The sequence below is a fragment of the Ambystoma mexicanum genome, chromosome 2q, assembly GCF_040938575.1.
Source record: "Ambystoma mexicanum isolate Mex_15411 chromosome 2q, UKY_AmexF1_1, whole genome shotgun sequence".
Taxonomy (NCBI): Eukaryota; Metazoa; Chordata; class Amphibia; order Caudata; family Ambystomatidae; genus Ambystoma; species Ambystoma mexicanum.
The window spans coordinates 1,318,045,000-1,318,068,720 of record NC_090924.1 but is presented as its reverse complement, the minus strand read 5'-3'; the positions used below and the strand labels follow the sequence as shown (position 1 = coordinate 1,318,068,720).

Here is a 23,721-nt window from a genome sequence, read left to right as displayed (position 1 = left end):
CAGCGTAAACAGCAACGGGAAGAGGGGACATCCCTGCCTCCTGCTGCTTCTGAGCAAGAAGGTCCACAAGGAGACTCTGTTCACCCTGATCCTTGCCACAGGTGAGGTGTAGAGCAGGCGGACCCAGGACAACCAGATCCCCACAAACCCCATGTGAAACATGATCGCCCAAAGTGAATCCCATCTCACAGAGTCGAACGTCTTTTCGAAGTCTATTGTTAGCAGAGCGAGTGAGTCTGGCGAATCAGCAGCCAACCCTATGGCGAGTTGCACCCTGCGCAGGTTTATACATGTGGACCTGGAAGGCATGAACCAGCACTGGTCTGGGTGAACCAGAGAACCGATTACCCCAGGAAGTGATTATCTAGAACCCGGGCAAGGGTCTTGGCCTCTCTGTTTATCAACGAGATGTGCATTGTTCTGGGGGTTTCAGGAGAACCACTATGCTAGGAAGACACCCATCCCGCCTGCACTGCATGAGCAGGCGATGCAGTGGTCCGACCATTCGGTCCTCTAATCGCTTCCATACTTCCACCGGGAAACCATTGGATCCCGGCGCTTTACCCATCTGTAGCTGCACTAGTGCCACAGAGATCTCCTCTTCAGAGATGTCTGCCTTCATGCCCAAAGCCTGCTGAGCAGTGAGTTTTGGGAGAGGCAACCGCTCCAGTGTAGCACAATCCTCTGCCGCCAAACACCCCGTCGCAAGATTATATAGTGTATTATAAAATTGGGCAAAGGCCCAGCAATATCTTCATCATCAGTCAGGTCTGTCCCTTGGGCATCCTATATGACCCCCACAAGCCCACTCCCCGTGTCCCTTCTCTCCAGTCAGGCAAACATTTTACCCGCCTTGTCCCCTATCACATGTATCAGGCTTTGTCTAGGCCAGTGCGCCTCCTTGGCGCTATCCAATGCCACATTGCACAGTGCCTCTTGTGCCGTGACCAAGGCAAGCCTTGTCTCTGATGACTCCCCTAAGGTCCGAATTCACCACTACATACCGAAATGGGATCATCTTATGTGGGAGTTTGAGCGCACCCCCGCAACACGGTCGAGAAACCTGAATGGAATGCCACCCTGTAGTTGGATCTGAGGAAAAACGTGCACTCCGTTCCCAGCAGATGTGTCACAGTGTGAAATACAATGTCCGGGGATAGCCTATTAAGAAATTGTAGCACAAGCCCGCGCTTAACGCTTGAATACAACCTGTTGACATCATCAGCGAGACCTTCCCCTTGTGAGCAATCATCTCAGAGAAACCTTGTCATGCCACGGGCCAACCTCCCCTGCCCGCTCCACCTGCCGTCTCCCCCTGTCCCACTACCTCGTGTCTGTGTACATGTTCTCATGCACTGCATACCTTCCCGAACAACCCAACTCCCCCTCCGCATATTCACCCACCCAACTAGAAGCACCTGTTGCCCCAGTCCCGTGTCAACCTGACATGAGAGAATACAACTAACCATGAGTGGGGTGCGCATCCAGGCAGCCTGTGCAAGCCTCCCCCCGCCAGCAGTCCCATTGAGCTGGAACCCCGATTTAGTCACCACTGAGTTGAGCCAGACTCATTCCAACTTTTCATTCAGCCGGGGCTCGCGGGGTCCATCTCACCAGCCGCTTTGTTGTGTTGCTCCCTGAGCTGCGAGTTGAACATAAGCAGAGACGCACCCCCCGCCACCTCCGCTCTGTGTCTTCCCTTTGGTGGTCCGGATCCGGGGACCAACAAGATCCGGAATTCTATCCAGTTCCAAGCTTACATAGGATTATTGAACATATGAACCATTCCCGCGTGATACACCATCAGATGCGCTGGGAAAAGAGAGCATACTTAACCCCCATGGATGCCAGCTTTCTCTTAACCGAGAGTGGTGTGGAGAACTTCCTCGGCAGGTGGAGAACTTCCTTGGCATCCTCTTGCCGCTCTCTGCTTTTCCACAGATGTCGGCATTTGAATCTCCTGTACTGTAGACTTCCACCAGCTGCTTTCCCCAATAGGACTGGACACTGCTGCACCTGCCAACACTGTTCTTCTCGTTATGACTGCATATGGCTCTGGGGCTGGGCTTCCCTCATCTAACAGTCCTTTGTTCATTTTTATACTTAGTATCCAGTTCCTCACATGCGGATTGCACACGCCTTTCTTCGTTGTTATCTTGTTAATCCTCATGCCTTCTTGGGGCCTCGGAATACTAGTGCTCTCACAGTCCATGATTTTTATGTCTCCTGTGTTCTTCCTCATCCTAGTACTTTTGGACTCAGGCCCTATGTTACAACAATACATAGGCTTGTTTTCAGTGTGACGGCTCTGGGCATTAGGGAGGGCTAAGGAATGTCGGGAGTTGCAACATTCATTGGGCTGTACCCCAGGTTATTGTCCTTATCCACAAAGGGGACTCCCTCCCCATGAGGTCCTCCTGCATTAAACCACCCTTAGAGGGACTATTCGGTAGCGGCTGCACATCCCTAGCCTCATGGAAAAGGGGAGAAGTGACGACACCTTGTGAATCATCACAAGAGGCAAGTCCTCTGTCGAGAGGACGCTGCTGGAAGGTCAGAGGAAGCCTCGGGAACTAGAGTAAGGAGGCCTTACCAAAGCAGAAGAGAGGATCTAGCTAACGGTGCCCTGACCTCAGCGAGGTGGACCCGGTTGGTCCATTAACAATGCCGATACCAGTGAACCGAAGGACCTGCAGAACTGAAGCAGGGCCGGAAGAAGCGAGGAAAGTGTGTCAGCGAATGGCCAAAGCAGAAGAGAGGCCCCAACTCCCCCGGATAAGCCGGCGACGTGGTCCCAGGAAGAAAGAGGTAACAGGATCCACTCCATGGTAGAGCCAGTAGGGGTTTGAGGGAGAATAAGAAATGCATCAGGAGGGATCTCCCTCGTCTCAGTAATTATTGCATAACTGATCAATGCATGAGGTGTGATCTCCCTTGTATCAGTAATTGTTTTAAAACTAACTAAAGCATCAGGAGTGATCTCCCTCGTCTCAGTAATTGTGAAACAAGAGAATAAAGCTTTGGGAGGGGTCTCCCTCATCTCAGTAATGGTTTTAAAAGTAACCAAGATGGACTAAAACCTAGGAGTGATCCCCCTCGTTGTAGTACTTGTGCTAAGAGGAAACAAAGTGGAATACGCTGTAAGAACTGTTAAGAAATATTGTCATCAAGAGTCATGTGAACCAGGAGAAGGAAGTCATTCTTCTGGCACCTCAAAACAGTTTTTTTGATTCCGATACTAAGGCAAAGATGGCCACGGATATTGTCAAAGACACTTGACTATTGGACCAGGAGGAGGGAGTAATCCTGGTATTCTGTATCTTTGTGGAGCATGAACTCTTAAATAAGACTTTTAAACACAATCCACAAGGTGGATACCAGAGAACCAGGAGAAGGGAGTCATTCTCCTGGTGTTCTTTTTGTTGTTTGTGTATATAGTGGTAGGGCTAGCGTTAGGTAGTTTTGGACAGCTGACAGGACTTTTTCAATTGGACAACCACCCTGATGACGAGCACTCGAGTTTTCCTTAGTTCGGGAATACCCTTTAGAATAGGGAGAGTTAGGCCTTTTTTTCTTATTGTTTGATAAAGAAGTATTCATTTCTCCAGCATGGGGTCTGGCATGGATTCCCGTGCTCATGAATATTCCCTGTCGTCAGGTTGGGAATCCTCGGTAAAAGAAAAAATCTGTTTCAGTTTCATTTCTGACCGGTCTTTCTCCTAATAACCAATCACTGGTCTCTGGGTCATACTGCCCCCAGCCAGTGACTGCCCTCTACATAAGCCCCTCCTAATGCAGCCATCTTCAGATTTTTACTGCACGTTCAAGTGTTGGGAGTCCTCGTGCTTACCTCTCGAGCTTTTACTGCGTGTTGCGTTTTTTCAAAGAGTTTACTCTAATTTTTCGGTCAAACTGGAGCCTCAAGCTCCACTAATTCATCTTCCAATTAACGGGGACCGTTTTGGAATTTCCTACGCCCCTCAAGGGCAATTTTTTGTCGAATCTCACTTCTTGGAGGATTCCAGAAGATCTTTGAGGCCAACCCTGCGTCGTCATGGATCAGGCCAAAGGAGACTCAACGCCCATTGGATCCAAACTGTTCAGGAACTGCCCAGGATGTGGACTACAGAACATCTTCAAGGAGGATGAGCACTCTCGGTGTCTCTACTGCCTGCACCCCGACAAGTTGCACGTGGAGGAGAACTGTGCGTTCTGCAAGAACATGTCCGTCCGGACCATGAAGGACCGTCGTACATGACTCGCTAACTGGCTGGAGGCGAAGATATCGGCAGCAGGTGAGAAGAAGAAGTCTGAGTGGTCTTCTAAGACCTTTGAGGGCGCTCTGGCGACGGGGGCCCAACAGAAGGTAAAGCACTACGAGTCCGTGGGCACCGGGAGCGCCGTTGGTTCGGGCTCCTCGGCTGCCAGGCCGGGCGCAATGTCACCCACACCGTCAACCACGAGCCAATGATCCGGCTCGGTGAAAAGGAAGTCGGAGAATCCGGGTAAGCTTCAGGAGAAGCCCCGGTGGATCCCGGCGGAGAAAACCAAGGGGGAGCGAGGCGGTGACCCTCCCCCCGCAGTGAAGGCCTCTGACACGGCTAAGGTCGTGCAGGCCCAGATTCACCCGGCTAAGGCCCCGATTGAGAAAGTTGTGGCTTCGCTGGCGAAGCCCGTAGAGGCGACCCCTACGGAGACAGCCTCGATGCCTAGAGTTTCCCTGCCATCCCAGAGGGAATCGTCTTTCCAAATGATCGAAAAGACCCCTGTGAGGCCCCAGACCGAGAAGGAGGGGGGGCGAGGTAGTCCTAGCGGACTCTGATACCTCCTCTGAGGACGAGCTATCTCTCATCAAGGCTGCCCTGGACAAGAAGTTTGAGGAGGCCAGGGCCTGCGGGAAGGATCTGACGAGGCGGACGTAGAGAGCGAGGGTGGAGCGGACGCAGAGTGGCAGGTTGAAGAGGAACTGGAGGAGCCTCGGCCGACACTCCCGTCTCAACCGAGACATACACCGCACAACAAGTCGGAAGACATCTGGCTGGCACTGCGCACCTTGTGCATGGAGATAAGGACAAGGCTGCCCTTACCGTCGGGGGATGAGCCAGTGGCACCTAGGCCGTGGGTGAGCCCTCCAGGCAAGCCAGAGACAAGTACATACTCCCCCACCTTTCCATCCTTCACCCCCATCCCCTCCTCCGAGGGATGAGACAGAGACGGAGACAGCAACGACGGGACGGACGACGACGGCGGAGACGACAGAACTGATCTCCCATCACTTCCCTTCCGGGGCTTCCCCTCCCGTTGAAATTGGTTTGTTTCACGCTGTGATCGACAAGGCCTCAGAGCTCTTCCAACTATGTCCCGAAGAGCAGAAGAAGGAGGGATTCCTGTATCAACGAAGGGAGGCCAAGAGCAATACCGTACTCTCAGTCCCGCTGTTGGACTTCTGGGATGAGGGACTGTCCCTTCTGAAGAACCCGTCCACGGCCCCTGCGAAGAGAGACCGGTACGAGAAGAAGTACCGGGTCCCATATTTCGCCCTTATGTGCATCAGGGCGCAGCCATCTCCGGACTCAGAAGTCTCCGCGGCAGCCAAGAAGAAATAGGCAAAGGGGACCGCATCGACTTCCACTTCCCCGCCGGACGGCGAGGGGAAGAAGCTGGACGTCATGGGACGGCGGGTCATCTCGTCGACGACCATTAAGGCGGCCAACGCGCTCGCTATCGTGGCCTGCTACGATAGGGAGCTGTGGTTTAAAATAGGCCCCCCTCCTGGACTTCCTCCCGGAGGACAAGAGAGCGGAGGCCCTCGAAATCCTGCAGGAGGGCCGAGGTGGCTTCGGATCACGCCATCACGGTAGCCAGGGACATCGTCGACACTGGGTTTGGCCAGATTGGCAGCGATGTTTGCCTTCGCTGGCACGGTTGGCTCAGGGCCACCGACTTCCGTCAGGATGTGCAGACCAGGGTACTGGACATGCCCTTCGACAGGAACAATCTGTTCGGCAAGGTAGTGGACGAATCACTGCAGGCCATCAAAGCGGACACCGAGACTACCCGTGCCCTGGGCACGCTACATCAGCAACGGCTGTTCTTTTCAGACCTCTGAAGACAAGTCCCAAGGTGCCTCCAAAGGATTTGGCGGCAGCTCTTCATCATACTGCCAGGCAGCCCGTTTCTCGTTGCAAAAAGCCTATAGAGGCCGCAACAAGGCCGGTGGACATTGTCACCGTCGCCAAGGGGCCCAAGGGGGCAAGACCTCACCAAAGCAGGACTGAACTGGCCATGACGTCGGGACCCCACCCGAGCACCCCGTGGGTGGCCGGCTGGCCAAATTCGTCAGCGTGTGGGAATCCATGCCCTGGCCCACGGGCTCACTCTGGAGTTCCAAAGGAAGTGCCCAGATTTTCCACCGGTGGCCAGGAAAGAAAACCACATCCCACAACTACTTCTGGAGGTACGAGCGATGCTGGCAAAGGGCGCGATAGAACTCGTCCCGAAGAGGCTCCGGAGTATACTCACAGTACTTCCTCGTCCGAAAGAAGACCGACGGCTGGCGTCCTATCCTGGACCTCCGCCACCTCAACAGGTACATAAAATCCCAGAAATTCCGGATGGTCACCGTTCAGCACGTGCTGGGACAGAAGGGGACTTACAGTCGTCGCTGGACCTGCAGGATGCATACTTCCACATCCCCATACACAAAGGACATTGAAGGTTTCTACGCTTCGTGGTCCAGGGGCGACACTACCAGTTCAAGCCACTGCCCTTCGGTTTGAAGTCGGTGCCAAGGGTCTGCCCCAAATGCCTGACGCTGGTGGCGGCACGGCTGCACCTGCAGGGGATCCACGTCTACCCCTATCTGGACGATTGGCTCATCCGAGCGAAGTCAAGGGGGCTTGCCGTCGACCACACAGCGAGGAGCATCCGCCTGCTCATGTAACTGGGGTCTCGATCAACTTTGCAAAGTTCTGTTAGGTGCCATCGCAAGACGCCCTGTTCCTAGGGGCCAGGCTCAACACGGTGGCACGGCTAGCTGCACCGTCGGAGGAGAGGATAAAGGCCATCCTGGGCAAAGTACAAAGGCTGTTGACCATTGAAGTAGCCAGGGTGACGTCCATCAAGTCCCTACTCGACATGATGTCGTCATGCATCTACCTTGTGCATCTGTGCAGATTGCGGATGCGGCCACTGCAGGAGTTCCTCGGCGCCCGTTGGATGCAAGTGGCGGGAATCTTCGACAACAAGATCTCCCTCAACGAGACTTTCCATCAAGCAATCCGGTGGTGGGGCACCTGCACGCATCTCGCGGTGGCCACGGACTTCCAAACCCCAGCGCATCAGGAATTGGTGACGACGGACGCCTCCCTGGAGGGATGGGGCGCGCATACCGGAGATCTCCATGCAAGAGGCCTTTGGCTCCTGGAGGAGAGATCACTGCACATCAACATCCTGGAGCTCCGGGCCATGTTCTGGGCCCTCAGGTCCTTCCTTCCATCCCTCAAGGGCAAGGTGGTACGGGTCTTCACTGACAACACCACCACAATGTTCTACATCCAGAAGCAGGGGGGGCACCAGATCTCCAGCTCTATCCAAGGAAGCGCAGGATCTGTGGCGCTGGGCCGTCGCCCAGGGGATGTTCCTGGTACCCTTTCACCTGGCAGGAGTGAAGAACACTGTCGCCGACTCACTCAGCAGGGAGCTGCGCTCTTGCCACGAGTGGGAGCTTTGACAGGATCAAGTAGATCTTATTTTCTGATGGTGGGGCAGTCCCCAGATTGTTTTGTTCGCGACTTAGATGAACACCAAGTGCCAGAGGTTCGCCAGCAGGTTTCCCCAGCCAGGGAGCAGGGGTGATGCATTCCCCTGCCCCTGGGACGTACTGTTTCTCTATGTACTCCAACCGTTGCCGTTTCTACTGCGAATCATCAGTCAACTCAGACGGTCCTGGTGCAGGATGATCCTCGTCGCACCGGCGTGGCCGAGGCAGAAATGGTTCCCGGACCTTCTGGACATGTCGGCGTCCCCTCCAGTCTTCTTGCCAGGGAGGGAGGCGCGATCCTGCATCACGACCCAGGATCGCTGAACCTGCAGACGTGGCTCCTGCAGCACTAGAGTTCAGAGCCTACGTTATCCCGGCAGACTGCAAGGAGGTACTTGCCAAGGCCAGAGCATCGTTGACTCTTAAGTGCTACGGACATAAGTGCAAGAGGTTCTCTGTCTGGTGCTGCACATAGAAGATCAACCCTCTACAGATTACAGCCTCTCAAGTGCTGCCGTACTTGCTGTCGCTGACCAAGGCAGGGCTGGCACACACCTCCATCAAAATTCATCTGGCTTTCTCTCGCTACACCAGAACTCCGGGGCGGTCATCGTTGTGGTCCCACCGCCTGGTGACCATGAAAGGACTGTTATGCTCGTTCCTGCCGGTGAAGGCTCCGTCCCTGACATGGGAGCTCAACGTGGTGCTGACCAGGCTCATAGGTCCGCCATTCGAGCCTTTGCATTCGGCACCCCTGAAATACCTATCGTGGAAGACAGCGTTTCTTGTGGCAATCACCTGCGCACGACAAGTGGGAGCCATCCAGGCCCTCTCTTGTAAACCGCCGTACCTGACATTCCACCAGACGAGGGTAGTGCTGAGGACGCACCCTTCCTTCATGCCCAAGGTGCCGTCAGACTTCCATCTCAACGAGCCCTTAGTGCTACCTGTTTTCTTCCCGTCGCCTTCGTCGACGGCTGAGAGGACTTTGCACTTGCTGGATGTGGCTAGAGCGCTGAAGTTCTACGTGGACCGCACAAAGAATTTTCGGAAGACGTCACAGCTGTTTGTGAACTTTGGCCCGGTTAATCAGGGGAAGGCCCTCTATTTCCAGGTGTCTTTCCGGCTGCATCACGCACTGTCACCGGTTGGCAAACCGACCGTTGCCTGGCCATCCGAGAGCCAATTCGACCAGAGGAATCGCTGCAACTACGCCATTCCTGTCTGGCGTGCCCCTGCTGGACATCTGCAGGGATGCTACGTGGAGGTCGACGCATACCTTCACGAGATTCTGCTGCGTCGACCGGGATTGCAGGGAGGAGTCCAGAGTCAACCAAGCAGTGCTGCGCAACCTGTTCACTTGAAGTTGATCCTGGTGAGGAGGTGCTTAATGTTGAGTTGTTGAAATGCTTGATGTTGAGCCTTGCCACCTCCCGTGGTTGTGCATGTGTGTACTGCTATGTATTCTTGTATTCATGAGCATGGGAATCCATGCCAGACCCCATGCTGGAGAAGGAACAGTTACTTACCTGTAACTGTTGTTCTCCAGCATGGGTCTGGCATGGATTCACATGCAAACCCTCCCGCCTACCCCTCTGCGGCTCTTCTCTTGGTCCTACTGCCACTTTACGTGCTACCAAATCTGAAGATGGTTGCCTGAGGAGGGGCTTAGGTAGAGGGCAGTCATTGGCTGGGGCAGTATGACCCAGAGACCAGTGATTGGTATATTAGGAGAAAGACAGTTCAGAAACGAAACTGAAACTGATTTTTTCTGTTACTGAGGATTCCCAGCCTGACGACGGGTAATATTCATGAGCATTTGAATCCATGCCAGACCCATGCTGGAGAACAACAGTTACAGGTAAGTAACTTGTTCCATCATGCACCCCTTTGTCCGACTTCTTTCTCCCGCATGCCACAGTGACCAGCAAGGGCGTCTACAGCCAAGGGCCAAAAGCAGATTGCTCCTTATTTGGGCATGCAAGGGACAGAAGAGGCCTAGGACCAGAAACTCTGCTAAATCCAGGGCTTCGCTCTGCTTGTCGTTTGCCTGCTTCCTGCTCCCACACAAAGGGATCCCTTGACCCATTGTCTATTTATTTACTACGAAGCTGCATCACAGGACCAAGGGACAATTATGTTTCGGGCCTGTTAAATGTCTTTTAGTTATCTATAGCCCCATTCTAGCCCAACACAAAATATACAGCAGCTTCTTCTCAGGCAACCTTTCGCCTACTTCCCTTTCCGCTCACCCACATACTCTATCTCTATACTGTACTACACCCTATTCTTCACATGCACTCTGACTTTGCTCCATTCCTCTGTGTAATCACTATTCCCCTTCCCTTATTTCATAGCCTTCAGCCTCAACTCGGCCTAGCTTCTGCTTCACACTCCACCCTCTTCATCTCCCCTCATCCCGCCTGTACTTGCACCTTTCAAACACAACACTTCTGTTCCCTCAGGATCACCAACCCCATCCATTCCCCTTATCTCCTGCACAACAACTGATCCTCTCCCCCACATCCTATCACTCTAATTCTTGGCCTCTAGAATGCACAGCCCATCTGCAACAAGTCTTCCTACTTCACTGACCACTTGAACTCTTATCACCCTTACATTCTTACTTTCTACCAGAGAAACCTGGATCTCCCCTTATGACACTGCTACAATGGTGGCTGTCTACACTGATGCTGCCACTCTGGCTCACTTTCAACCCCTTGGTCCTCTCAACTCCTTCTTCCCTGACCTGAACCTTCTCCATGAGTCACTTCGTACTGACAACCCATTGTCATGCTGGGGGACATTAACTTTCACAAACCCTCCACAGCGGCAGCCACCCATTGTGAACATAACTTCCTTCTATCTGACCAATCCCTCTACTCCCTTCACGACCAGCCTACCCACTCAGGTGGGAACTCCTGTGTTCTTGTCTTTCTCTTTACTTCACTCTCCTCCTCAACCCCATGCCTCTGATCACTACATTGTTCACTTTAACATCTCAGGTCCTCCACCCACTATGCTTCCTCTCCCCATTCCAATGACTAAAATGACATTCTGGCAGTACTCACTTGTCCTTTAGCTTGCTGATGTGAGAATCTCTTTTCTGTCTCCCTTACCCATTCATGCCACTTTTTTTTACTTCCACAATGTCCTTATGACTCCCTTTGACCAACACTGTCCTTGCACATTGAAACACCTTCCCATACCTCACCTCACCTCTGATATCCAGACCCTTCAAACAAACATGCGCTGTGGTGTACAATGCTGGCGAAAATCATTGTCCCACGCCCTACTACCAGTCTTCAAACAATCCCTTGCAACCCTCAACTATGCAGTGGACTCTGTCAAACCCTCCCACTTCCCAAACCTGATCACCTCCCTTCACAGTCACTCATGCAGACTTTCATCTACCCTCCAAGCTTTGCTCACTGCTCCCAAGCCAATATCCATCAACTACTGCCATTCTGCTAATTACTTTTCTCACTACTTTTCCTCTAACGTCTCACACAGGCCTTTTTTTTGTGTAAAAATTGTATGTGGGGGTTTCTTGCACATAGCTCGTTATAATTCACATATGAAGACTATTATGATTTTCAATACTTTTGGTTCAGAGCAGGAATTTCACTACTTCATCTTGTTTCAGCGTGATCTACTGGGTTTTTATGTCTGTGAATCCATCAAATGATTATGCATAAAAGTATACTGAAAGAACAACATTAATGAAAGCATCAGTTAAAATGCTGCTTTCTAACTTTCCACCTTTTTTCTCATTTCAGCTTTATCATCCCAATGTTGTGCGGTATTATAGAACCTTCCTAGAAAGTAAGTGGAACTGATGGGTTGAACCAATATTTATATATATCATTGAAATGCATCACAAGCCATACAGTTAGAAAGCAAATTAAACAATTTTAGATATCTATTTAGTCTTTAAAGTTGGAAATTCTCCTGATGTAAGCAACAAGACCATATGATAGATCACAGGCACAACAGCACTCCACTGTCAAGTATAATTTACATAGGTATGTAAAGTGTGATCAAGTACATTTTTAGCATTATTAGTAACAAATCCTTAAAGGCAGAAGATGCACACTCATTCTTAGGTGCTTAAGATTTACTTTATGTGGGACTACTTGCTGCATTGAACTTTTCAATTGCCTGGTATCAAAGTGGCACGGTATGAGAGATGAACAGCCACAGATCGCAGTGCATCCATCTATGAATCACGGTTGTGCTTTCATCTTTCATCGTCTTATCCCTACCATCAACAGACATCGAAGGTTGTGAATCTATTCTCATCAATTTCATACTCAGCGACCAAGCAAACTTACTTTTCCTGCTCACATACAGACCACTCACAAACAATCTCAACTTTGCCGAGAAGGTCACAGGTGAAATAGTCAGCCTAGTAGTGAAACACAAGAAAACCATTGTACTAGGAGATTTTAACATATGATTTGAGAGAGAAAGCAAATCTTCAGCAAATTACCTCAGTGCTCTCCTGACAAGTCTTCATCTCAAGCAAATGGTTATAGTTACAACTCATCCGGCCAGCCATACACTAGACACAATCCTCTGCAGGGATGGACTTACCGCTATCCCCTTCCTCCTTTGCCAGTCCTCTTGAGTGACCACCACCTGATCCCTTTTACTATCAACAGCACACCAGTCACACACACAAACCTAGTAACCATAACCAAAAGAAAAAAAAAATCCATAATTTAGAAATTCCAGCACAACTAATGGAAAACACCAAACCCGATATCCAACAGCTGGACCGAACAATACCAGGTACTTTTCGATGACAAAAAGTCCAGACACACTGCTGTTACTTAACCATTCAAACCATCATTAAATAAATTAGCATCAAGGTGGTTAATGCCAGACCTGAGCCCTCAAGAAACAAACCGAAAGTCAGAGAAAGCATAGAGAAAACACCAACCCGAAGAGATCAAATGTTTCAACATCAGATCAGTCTATGCAAAGCAACCCTGTTAAAAGCAAAGAAATGTCACAACATCGAAAGAATCCAAACAGCAGCCAACCCACAGATGTTAATTTACAAAACCACGAATGAACTGAAAAACTCTATATCATGCAGCAACACACCCATACCTTCCCAAAAGCACCACTTCAGAAGAAAATCAACAAAATCCAACAAGCCATCAACACAGCTACCCCCAAATACAACCAACAACTTACCAGATACAGCAAACCTGCGAATACCAAGAGGACTCGATTACTTCAGACCAGTTTTAGAAGCAACCTTCCACAAACTAGTGAATTTGAGTAATAAGGCTGGATCCACCAACAACCATTGCCCACTGGACGTGTACAAAAACCTACCCAGCAAAGAAATCCCAGCCATGATCTACTTCCAAAAATGGATGAATCGATTGCCGGAAGCAGGAACTGTACTAACTACAGGTCAATATGAAACCGGACCTTCCCTGTCAAAATCCTGCCTAGCTATGTACACAAACAAATCCTTGATCACATGGAATCAAATAGTTTTGGACCAATAACAGGTAGGTTTCGGACCAATGAGAGGAACGCAACTAGACCATATGAAGGTACATCTTATAGGGCTTTCTCAATGGATACCTTGTTTCGAAGATATTTTGCGGTATAGGTATCATTATTTGCGTTGCACATGTTGCAATTTCCAGCTTCAACATATAGGCAAAATAGGTGGGAGACTTCTGGTAGAGGCATTTGGCTCCTCCTCTACACGTCCCCCTCTGGTTGATTCTTCGACGAATCTCTCATCAGCCTTCACATCTAGACATCCTCGCCTGAAAAAGGGCTCCTTTGGAGTCCATACCTTCATTACTCATTTTAGAGACCCTACTGATTTTAAATGGTCATCAACACTCCAGGTCATGTGACTACATTGTCTATTCGGGCTGCGGTAAATCCATCGTCCCACATACTTCTTGTGGTTTCTCGGATACAGGAACTTTGTTCCCTCAGGCGCTAGAATGCTTGCTTCTACATATTTTCTGATTTCTTCATCTGCCAGTTCTTTGGGTCCAAATCCAAACTCAGCATCAATCATGACCTTCATTCCTGCTGCTTTCTTTGCTGTCTTCTTACATTGTGTGATTATTATCTTGATCACACAGAATCTAAACATGATCATGACCAATAATGCTCCAAGAAACTTGAAGATATTCGCCTTCCATTGTGGAACCCATGAGAGGATCGATGTAAACCAGCCATCATCTGTAATATCTTCTGTTTCATCTTCCATCTTGGTGTGCAAGTTCGTTAGCAATGTTATGGCCTCTGTCAAGGTCCCATTCTCATCATCATGAGAAGGTATGCATTTGCAACATGATTCCCCAATTTTGGCACAAACACCTCCATCCATTGCTGTAATCATGTCCAGGACATACCTATTCTGGAGAGTCATCAATCTTATTGATCTCAATTCTTCCTTGATAGCGTTGAATCCCTTTATGGTAGTCTTGATCGTCTGCAGGAGTTCCCATCTAGTAATCTGTAACCATTTAGCATTGGCCATCATCTGGATCCCTGGCATTAAACTAGTTGTGAATACTGCAGTAGTCTGGCTGAACAACCGGTGTTCATACGGAATAGAATTAAAAGCTTCTATCGATTTAGCTGAGAAGTAATTCTCTCTTTTTGTCCGATTGAGAAATCCAAATGATCTCCTCTTCCTCATATAAGCATCTGTTTTTGGAAACTCTCAATGTTCAGGTCACTCTTTGAAATCACTTATGCTGGAACATGAATAATTACTATGGAACACAGCCCTCCCCAATCTTTGGGCAACTTCATATAAGCTCTGGATCCACATGTCCAGTAGTGGTCCATTAACACTACTGTTCCATCTTTCATGCCTGGTACGTCAAACATTCGGCTACACTGCTGATTCATTCCAACCTTTCTGGTGCTATTGTTTCTGAAACACAAAGACGCATTGGCTAGAGGTACTATCTGCAAAGGTCCTCCTTTATCATCGACCCACATCCGTAATTTCACAATGTTCAGCCAATGATGCTTGCATTCATTCTCTGCAGGTCACACAATTGCTTCAGGTCGTCCGGTTAGTGCTGGTGCCTTGCACACAATCAGGTCTTCCACCCATCCTTCCGGAATCAGCACTTTTTCCTTGATTTGCAGCTGACCTCTTTACTGACATCTTCGTATCTCTTCAGGGTTCTTTCTTTGACAATAGAGCATTTTGTTTTCCCTCTTTTGGTTCCTGCTTCATTTATTCCAGGCCGTTCATATTTTATCACTTGATTCCTTGTCTCTGATTTCTCTCTTGTCTTTAAGTCTTGTTCATAGTCGTCTTCTCTTGGAGATGTCTTTTCAGTCACCCATACCAAGGATGCTGTTGAACTCTGGAACTGACCTCTCGTCTGGCAGAGTGCAAGGTGTATCAGGCAATGAGCTTTTTGGACTGCTACTTCTATAAATATCTTAGAAGTCCTCATGGCATAAGGTATGAGAGTACAAACATAGCAACTCTCCTTGGACATTCTCTCTCCCACCTTTTTCATCTGCTGATACCACATGTTTTTGCCCAAGTGCGCTGTACTGTCTAGATAATTATTTAATTCATTATCATCTTCCCTTGTGCTACTCTTTTGTCTCCCTTTCGCAAAGTGAGTGCTTGCATAACAATCAAGAAGCATATCTGTAATAGTCCTCCCTTGAGGGAGGACCATCGGAACATTTGTCTCAACAATAGGCAACTCTTCATGCACTACTGTAGTGGTGGAAATAAGAGTAGTCTCTATCTCAACAGGAGCATCAAGATAATAAGGAAGGCTGAACAGGAGAAACAGAAAGACACAAAGTATGGTGGCACATATATATCTCATGAACCAACATGCGTATCCCAATCATTTACGCCATTTTGAACTTCTTTGGACTCGCTCATTTTCCAAAACTGTACCACTTTCAAAGGTCCTGATTGTGCCTGTTTGCTGCTTTTAAGGAAGGAAAAAAAAGTTTTAATCAGGTAATTCTGGTTAATGAGATAGCTGTAGGATCTGCTCAACTATTACTACCAGCAGCCTCCTCATCGCAGGGCCATTTTTAGGATCATGCAGAAAAGTAGGTATGGTGACACTACGCCCAACAAGATCAGGACAAGCTCGCAGAATAAAAAATGAAAACGGCGAGAAGGAGCCATTGGGCATCATCATTTGTCAGACCAAAGATTCAACCAAACAATTACGTTGTATAAAAAGAATCAGCCTATTGCTCACGCTTCCGATCTCTTATCAGATGTCGTCGCTCAAACATATCCACAACATGTCAACATTTTTCTAAAGTTCATTTTTCAAAGATTTCTGTGGCTCAAGAACTGAGTTTGCACTCCTGCTGCTATATTATCTATAAAGAGTGTCTGGGGCGAGCCACAATCCAAATGCACACTTGCATTTATTTAATAAGCAACGTTAGCGTCCTTCTTCCTTGTCAATGAACATCTTCCTCTTGTCTTGCTTCCGAATCGATTGTTAGGGGTGCAACGGTCTCATCAGTATATAGCCTCACATCGTTCAAATGGATCCAAGCACGTCTTCCTTGGACTTTCACAGCTGAGGGAGTAACATACTCCACTATGTAAGGTCCACTAAATCACGGATAATGCCACCTTCTGGTAAAGTTCCTCATTAATACTGTGTCTCCAGCAAAAAGTCTAGGTACAGTTAGTAGTTCAGAAATTCCGGTTTCTGGATGGTCTTCATCTGTGTTTTGCGATCAGCCCCACTGGTGCTTGAATTGATCTGAAATGACAGAGATACTAGCGGTCATACATGTCAAGTACGCACATAACTCAATTCCTAATATTTCTGCAGTCTTCTAGGCATCACTTCTGCTCCTTGATGGAGGAGACAAAGGCGTTCTCATTCGCCTCACTGTTACTAATTCGTGGGATGTGAGGCGGTGGTCCGACCAAGGCTAGTACCTTAATGCATATAATGGAAGGGGCAGGCAATACAGCCATCCCTTCTTCAATGCCAATTTAAGTTTTGAAATCCTCTATTTAAGGAGACTGTCTCTCACATATCCTGCTCGATTGTGGGTGATAAGCAGAAGAAAACTTGTGCTTAATATTCAATTATAGACAAATCTGTTCAAACACTTCATTAACAAAATTGAGCCCATTATCGGATCTCAGTACCTCACACACTCCCCATCTATGGACTTCTCATACTAAAAACCTTGTTGCGCAAGTGGCATCAGGGTGTGTACAAGGACCTGCTTCGATCCACCTGGAGAAGGGACACACCAGGACTATCGTACACCTGTATCCACTACATACTTGCAGCATATCAACATAGTTAATATGTAAATGCTGAAAAGGACCATTCAGTCGAGGAATCACTTCTATAATCGTTCGCAGTGTATCCCCAGCTGTAAACTTTTGACATACGATACAATTTACTATATAAAATGTAACTAATGTTCTAACAGGTTTGGTACGAACCAGTCCTCCGCAATAGTTGCGGCAAGGCTTTCCCTAGTTATATGCTCAGGGTCGTGCAGTTGTTCAAGAGCTACCCTCAACAATGCTACTGGCATCACTGGCATCACTGGTTTTCCAGTGCTGTTTTGCCGCAATAATACTTCCGAGGGGGATAAAGAACACCCCCTTCATTTCCATAATTATTGCTCTTTCCGTGGTACACTGCCCTGAATTTCCATCAACTGTGTTCTTGGTAAATGAATAAACCCTTCATTTACTACCATAATTGTGACTATTTTCTCCTTTACACCTAGAGTATCAAAACTTGAAACATCTGGCGAATATGCAACCCTTTTGGCCTCTACGTCTGCAGCTTCATACCCCCGAGACATAAAGTCAGTTCGCTTAGTATGTGCTGCACATTTAACTATTGCTATGGCTACTGGAAGTTGTAGTGCCTTAATAAGCCTGTCCAATAATAACGCGTGTTGCACTGGAGTACCATTCGCTCAGAGGTAGCCCCTCCTTTTCCAGTGTGCTAATCCTGTGTGCACGGTTGACGTAACATAGGCAAAGTCACTGTACACCATCACTTCCTGCATGATTTTCAAGCGCAACAACAAGCGCTACCAATTCTGCCACTTGTGCTGAAAAGTGAGACGGTTGTCTTGCACCTGCTACAACCTCAAATACCCTTAGGTTTCTCCAAAATTTCAAACAAAGTATGCTCCACAAAGAGCACCATAGAACACCCCATTACAATATGGGTAGACTTCTCAATTATGAATGCGGCTGCCATCAGCTTTCGCAAAGAAAGTGCCCATTCATAAATGGATCTAGAATCCCACTGTAATATGCTAAAGGTTTAAACCCTAGTGTAGTCCTCTTTGTAAGTACTGCTGTCATAACTGTCCCATTCGTGTGAGAAAATAAAAAGAACTCTTCAGCACAATTAGGAATTCCTAAAACGGGAGCTGTACAAATTGCCTTCTTCAATTCTTCAAACCCTCCCTCCATTTCCTCAGTCCATTCTATGTTCTCATTGTTTATGTGTGCTTTCTTTAGAGCTTGCAAAAGGGGTCTTGTGTACGAACTATAATCAAACACCCATGCTCTAACATAATTGCACAGTCCCAAAAACTGCTGCATTTACTTCACAGTGTGCGGTAGTGCTGTTTTCATGATCGCCTAAGCTCTCTCAGGTGTGACCCTCTTTCCCTCATGTGAGATCAACTGGCCTATGTACACCACCTCTTCCTGACAATACTGCAACTTCTCTTTGTCTAGCTTGTATCCCTTGTCTGATAGGATAGTCATTAAATGGATTGAGTCTTGCCTGCACTCGTCTTCTGTAGTGCTGCAAATCGGAATATCATCTACGTACTGTATCACAACGCTCTTCAAATCAATATTGCCTAGGTCCATCTGAAGGACCCTATTAAAGATCGACGGGGACTCACACTACCGTTGAGGCTAACAAGTGTGCTTCAGTCGGATTTGGTGGAACGAAAAGGAATTCTTGTGAGTCCTTGTGCAACGGGATTGAGAAAAATGCATTCTTCAAATCAGTCACCGTAAAATATTGCGCTTCTACTGGGATACTGCATAGTATCGTCGCTGAATTAGGAACTAAAGGAAACTCTGCCTCTACTGTCTGGTTAATCGGTCTCATATCTTGTATGAATCTCCACGACCCTCCCTTTGATTTTTTTGATCGGATACACCGCGGTATTACACAATGACTCTGGCGGCACCAGAATACCTTGTTCCATTAGTGCTGAAATAGTCTTAAGCATCCCTTCATCCACCTCTCGAGACATGGGGTACTGTCTTGCTTGAGATAAAATTGCTCCTGGCTTCAACCTTATCTGAACCTCCCCTAAACCCTTTAATAGGCCTACGTCATAGGGGCCTGTAGTACATAAAGCACTTGTCATCTTTTTCAAGTCTTCTTCAAAAAATGCTAGACGCTGCTGCACTATCGCCATTCGCAAAAGGATCTCTCTTTTCTCTATCCTAATCCAATATGTAATACTCATCTTGAATATTACTTCATCATTTGTTGGATCATCTCTAAACATGTAATTGTCAGTGACGTCAGTCAGTCTACACCCTTCCCCGATGGCAATCACTGTTCTCCATGGCCTGCCCTCGTCATCTGTTCCTTCGAGCATTGCCATTTCTCCTTGGACTATAGCTGCATTTGACTATAGGGGAATAATCTGTCCTCGCCTTCTCGTCCATAGGTATCTGTGGCCTGAACAAAAATGTATCAGGTAGTCTCATAATCTTTCCCACTAAGCCAGGCATCCATGTCATGCCATAAAGAAAAACTTCTGGTTCCAGTGGCATTCCTCACAGAGCCATTTGCCCTGTAGAGGCCAATATAAATTCACCCACATTCATATAATGTATCCCTGGAGTTGAGAACACTATGCCTTAATCAGTGAAAGAAATCATCATGTTAAGCTTTGTCATTAATCCCGTCCTAGAATGTTGACTGTTGTCTGCCTTGAGTACAATAATGGAACAGACATATCACACTCTCCTATGGAGAGTGGTAATTCTTCAGTAAAAGGAACTCGACTCGTATCTCTACAGAATCCCTGAGCATTCATGGCAATTCCCGACATTGGGTATTTTCCCTCTCATATATATGAGCTAGTTGCACCAGTGTGTACTAAAAAAGAAAAAGATTTGCCTCCTATCTTCACATCTATCCTTGGTTCCTCGTGTGGGTCTGGTGTCACTGATAGTACTGAACACATCAAGTCGCCCTGTGAGCTGTCCTATTATGGATACATGCATATCTGTATACCTGTGAAAGGACTTCCTCCCACTACAGTGACACATCCTATTCTAGATGTCAGTAATTGTCCCGTGTTTGCATTCTGCTGCATCTTCATGGGTGCATGCTGCAACTGCCCTTGCAGTGGATTCAAATGGTACTTGCTGTGGATGCAATGCTTGTTGCATTTGCGGCACTTGTGCCTGAAACACTGTTTGATCTTGGGTGAACCCATTGTAACGCTCACCTGATTCCCGCAGAGGCGCCGGTCTTGACTGGGTGAATGCCGTATCTTCAAAGGTGATGTGTAACACACGGTTGGCTCTTTGGGCTGGACCTCTGTGCACTGTATGTCTGACTCGAAGAGTAAGATGTCTGCAGATAGAAAATATGGGATTAATGAACTGGGGTTATTGGGTGCCTCTCTCCTCTTCCCTTTCTCTTCTCCTGTAGAACCCCAAAGGTTAACGCCCTCACCTTAGGTAAGTGAACGCCGAGCTCTCCATCTGCCTCGGGGCAGGGTGCCGTAACCAGTTTCTTCACTGGATAAGGGTGCAGGCCTCTTGACCTCAGAGGACTGCTATCCGTCGTTAACTGCACGAACAGTAAGTTCTGGGCACTTCAAATGTCTTAAAAGTCTTTTGTAATGATATCTCTTGTTTTGCAGGGTTCCGGCGATGGCGGATGGCGGGCTGATGAGAGTTGAGGATCGAACCCGCGTGAGGAATAGAAGCGCCTGGAAGCACGTAAGTAAGCGCTTGTAGCCTGCTTCACGATGCGCACTAACTGTCCCTTTTATCTTGCAGGTACAAGTTTGGAGCTTTAGAGAAGCTGAAGGGTGCTGGAATACCCACTGGATTAGGCGTGGGAAGGAGTAATGGCACGTGAGTAATAAAGTTGCCCAATGTCTTTAAACGCACCTTCTTTTGTCTTTCAGATGCGGGATGCAGCGCCGAAGGCCTCCGGAGCGTGCGAAGAGCTGGTAAGCTTTTGTCTTTCAGATGCCGGAATGCAGTGCGAAGACCTCCGGAGCATGCGAAGAGTAGGTAAGCCTTTGTCTTCCAGATGCCGGAATGCAGCGCGAGGCGTTGGTGACAGCCGATGGACCAGGTAAGAGATGCGCTGCCACTGAAGACCGTAGTGCTAACCTGTTCTTTCTTTGTCTTTACAGGTGCTGCTGAAGACTGGATTCCAGGATGGTAAGCCTTTGTTCCCTTAGGCCCAGGATCAGAAGCAGAAGACACGATGAGCGTTCTGCTGCAGAGAATGCAGAATAACGCAAAGCAAGATTCATCCATCGGGTTTGGTTTAAATAGCCTCCTGTAGTGCTTAGGTGTCTCCTTCCACAGCCACGCCTAGGTAAGAAAAGAGTTCCTGCTTTCCAGAAGAGTTCCAGTGTTCTGAACCTAGGGAGTGGCTCCTGCCCCACCCAACAGGAAAAGTAGTCCCAAACAGAAGAGGATCAGGGGTTCAACTGGCAGGTAAGTAAGCAGCATGGTCTGCTGCAGGTAAGTCCACCCAAGCATTATGAGCCCGGCGCTTCCAGCGCTGGGACTGGGCATCTTTATGAGCCTGGTGCCACTGGCGCCAGGACAGGGTCCAAAAGGTCCCAATTGGGACTGGCTGGCACTCGGAACCGGGGTTATGGGTCTGCTTCCAAGGGAGTCGGGCAAGTCCTGATCTTTTGGAAGCAGAGATCATGACACCCATCCTTAGCATGTGAGCTATATGCTGGAGGATAAGCTATCCCCCCTCTTGAAAATTGCCCATTCTATACATATTCTTGGCTCCCACAGAGGAACTGGACCTTGATGTGCTTGGTCTCACTGAGACATGGTTCACGGCCAGTTTTGTCACCAGTTTTGACACACTCTTACCAGACGGCTACAAGATCCTCTCCGTGGCCAGGCCTAACCGTGCTGGGGGTGGTGTGGCCCTCATCTTCCCTGAGTGGATTCCTGCCACTGTTACTCCCACGCAGATCTACTCCTCTTTTGAATGTCTTGTCTGCCGACTCTCTCTCTCTCCTAGCCATTCCCTTACCTTGGCTACTATCTATCGGCCACCTGGTCAAATCTCCTCCTTCCTCTCTGAGTTGGTGGACCTCTCCTCCTCAGTCCTATCCTCAACCACTCAACTCCTCCTTCTTGGAGACTTCAACATCCACCTGGATGCCTCCTGTCCCCCCTCTGGACTCTTCCGTGACCTCTGCGACTCTCTCTCACTCTCTATCCTCCCCTCTGGGCCGACCCATTCAGCAGGGCACACTCTTGATGCTCTGATCTCCTCTGACCTTCCCCTCTATGTCCCTCTCTCCACTCCTCTCTCTGGAGTGACCACTTTCTCCTATCCTCCCACCTCACCCTCCCTACCCCACAGGCAAAGCCACCCCCATCACTGCCACCTTCCTTCTTGGTCACCGACCCATGAAGCGCGTGTCATTTGAGGCTTTTGCTGCCACCTTCTCGCCCCCTTCTCTCCCTTCGGCTGACTCCCACCCTGACACAGCCCTCTCCTATATCTGATACTCTTGATATCCTTGCCCCTGTCATGAGAATCCGCCTGAAGCCCAAATCCAAATGTAACTCCTGGTATGACTTGGATCTCGTCACCCTTAAACGCAAGTGCAGGGTGGCAGAGAGGAAATGGCGTGCTTCATGTGCATCCTCTGACAAACTGGCCTGTCGCCTGCTCCAAAGGCAATACCGGCTCTCTGTTCACTCCAAGAAGAGAGCCCTCATCCAAGCCCGCATCTCTGCGGCATCTAACAATTCGGCCGAACTCTTTAAAATCTGCAAGGAACTGGCCAACCCTGCCGCAGTCTCTACCTCTCCTGTCCCCTCCTAGGCCCTCTGCACGGCCCTGGCCTCTCATTTCATCTCTAAAACTCAGGACATCCTGTCCTCACTCTCCTCCTATCACCTCCCTCCTCTATTCCCTGCTCTCCCTCTGGCCCTTCTGAAGCCACCCACCTCTCCCCTTCTCTGCCTTTCCCCTTTTTTCTGCGGATGAGGTTTCGAGACAAGTCCGATCTTTGAAAGTCTCGTCAAAACAGGTCCACCCCTGTTCCTCCAAAACCATCAAGGACCACATCGACTCCTTGGCCCCTGCCCTGGCCGACTTCTGCAATCACTCTTTCGCCTCTGGAGTCTTCCCATCCCCTCTCAAGCACTCCCTTGTGCACCCCCTTCTTAAGAAACCCTCTTCCGACGCCTCCTGCCCAGCCAACTACCGCCCTATCTCTATCACTCCCTTCCTGGGCAAGCTCCTGGAGAAACTGGCCATCTCCCAGCTTAATCTCCATGCTGAATCTGTTGGCAGTCTTCATGACCATCAGTCTGGTCTTCAGAGCCGCCAGAAGCACGGAAACGGATCTCCTGAACATCTGTGAGGACCTGCTCTCGAACCTTGATTCTAACATTCCTTGTGTTCTCATTTTGCTTGATCTCTCTTCTGCCTTTGATACTGTCAACCATACCATCCTGCTCAACCGTCTCTGTGATAACCTGGGAAACACCGGTCAGGCTCTCTCTAATCGACCCTCCCAGGTCCAACTGGGGTCTTTCCTTTCTGACATCTTTTTCTCTACCTGTGGTGTCCCCCAGGGTTCTAACCTCTCCCCTGGCTTTTCAACCGGTATCTGGCACTTCTCGCCCACCGCATCGCCGCTCTCTGCCCCTACTTTCAGTGCTATGCGGATGATACTGAAAGCATGCG

General features: G+C 48.8%; 1 protein-coding gene across 1 annotated transcript in view; it reads left to right on the top strand.

Annotated features, from left to right (window-relative positions):
- NEK10 (NIMA related kinase 10) overlaps positions 1 to 23,721 on the top strand; it is a 2,768,076-nt gene that overhangs the window by 1,163,226 nt on the left and 1,581,129 nt on the right. The window contains exon 20 of the mRNA XM_069648774.1: positions 11,542 to 11,587. Within this exon, the coding sequence (XP_069504875.1) occupies positions 11,542 to 11,587 (46 nt within the window). The remainder of the gene's footprint in view (positions 1 to 11,541; positions 11,588 to 23,721) is intronic.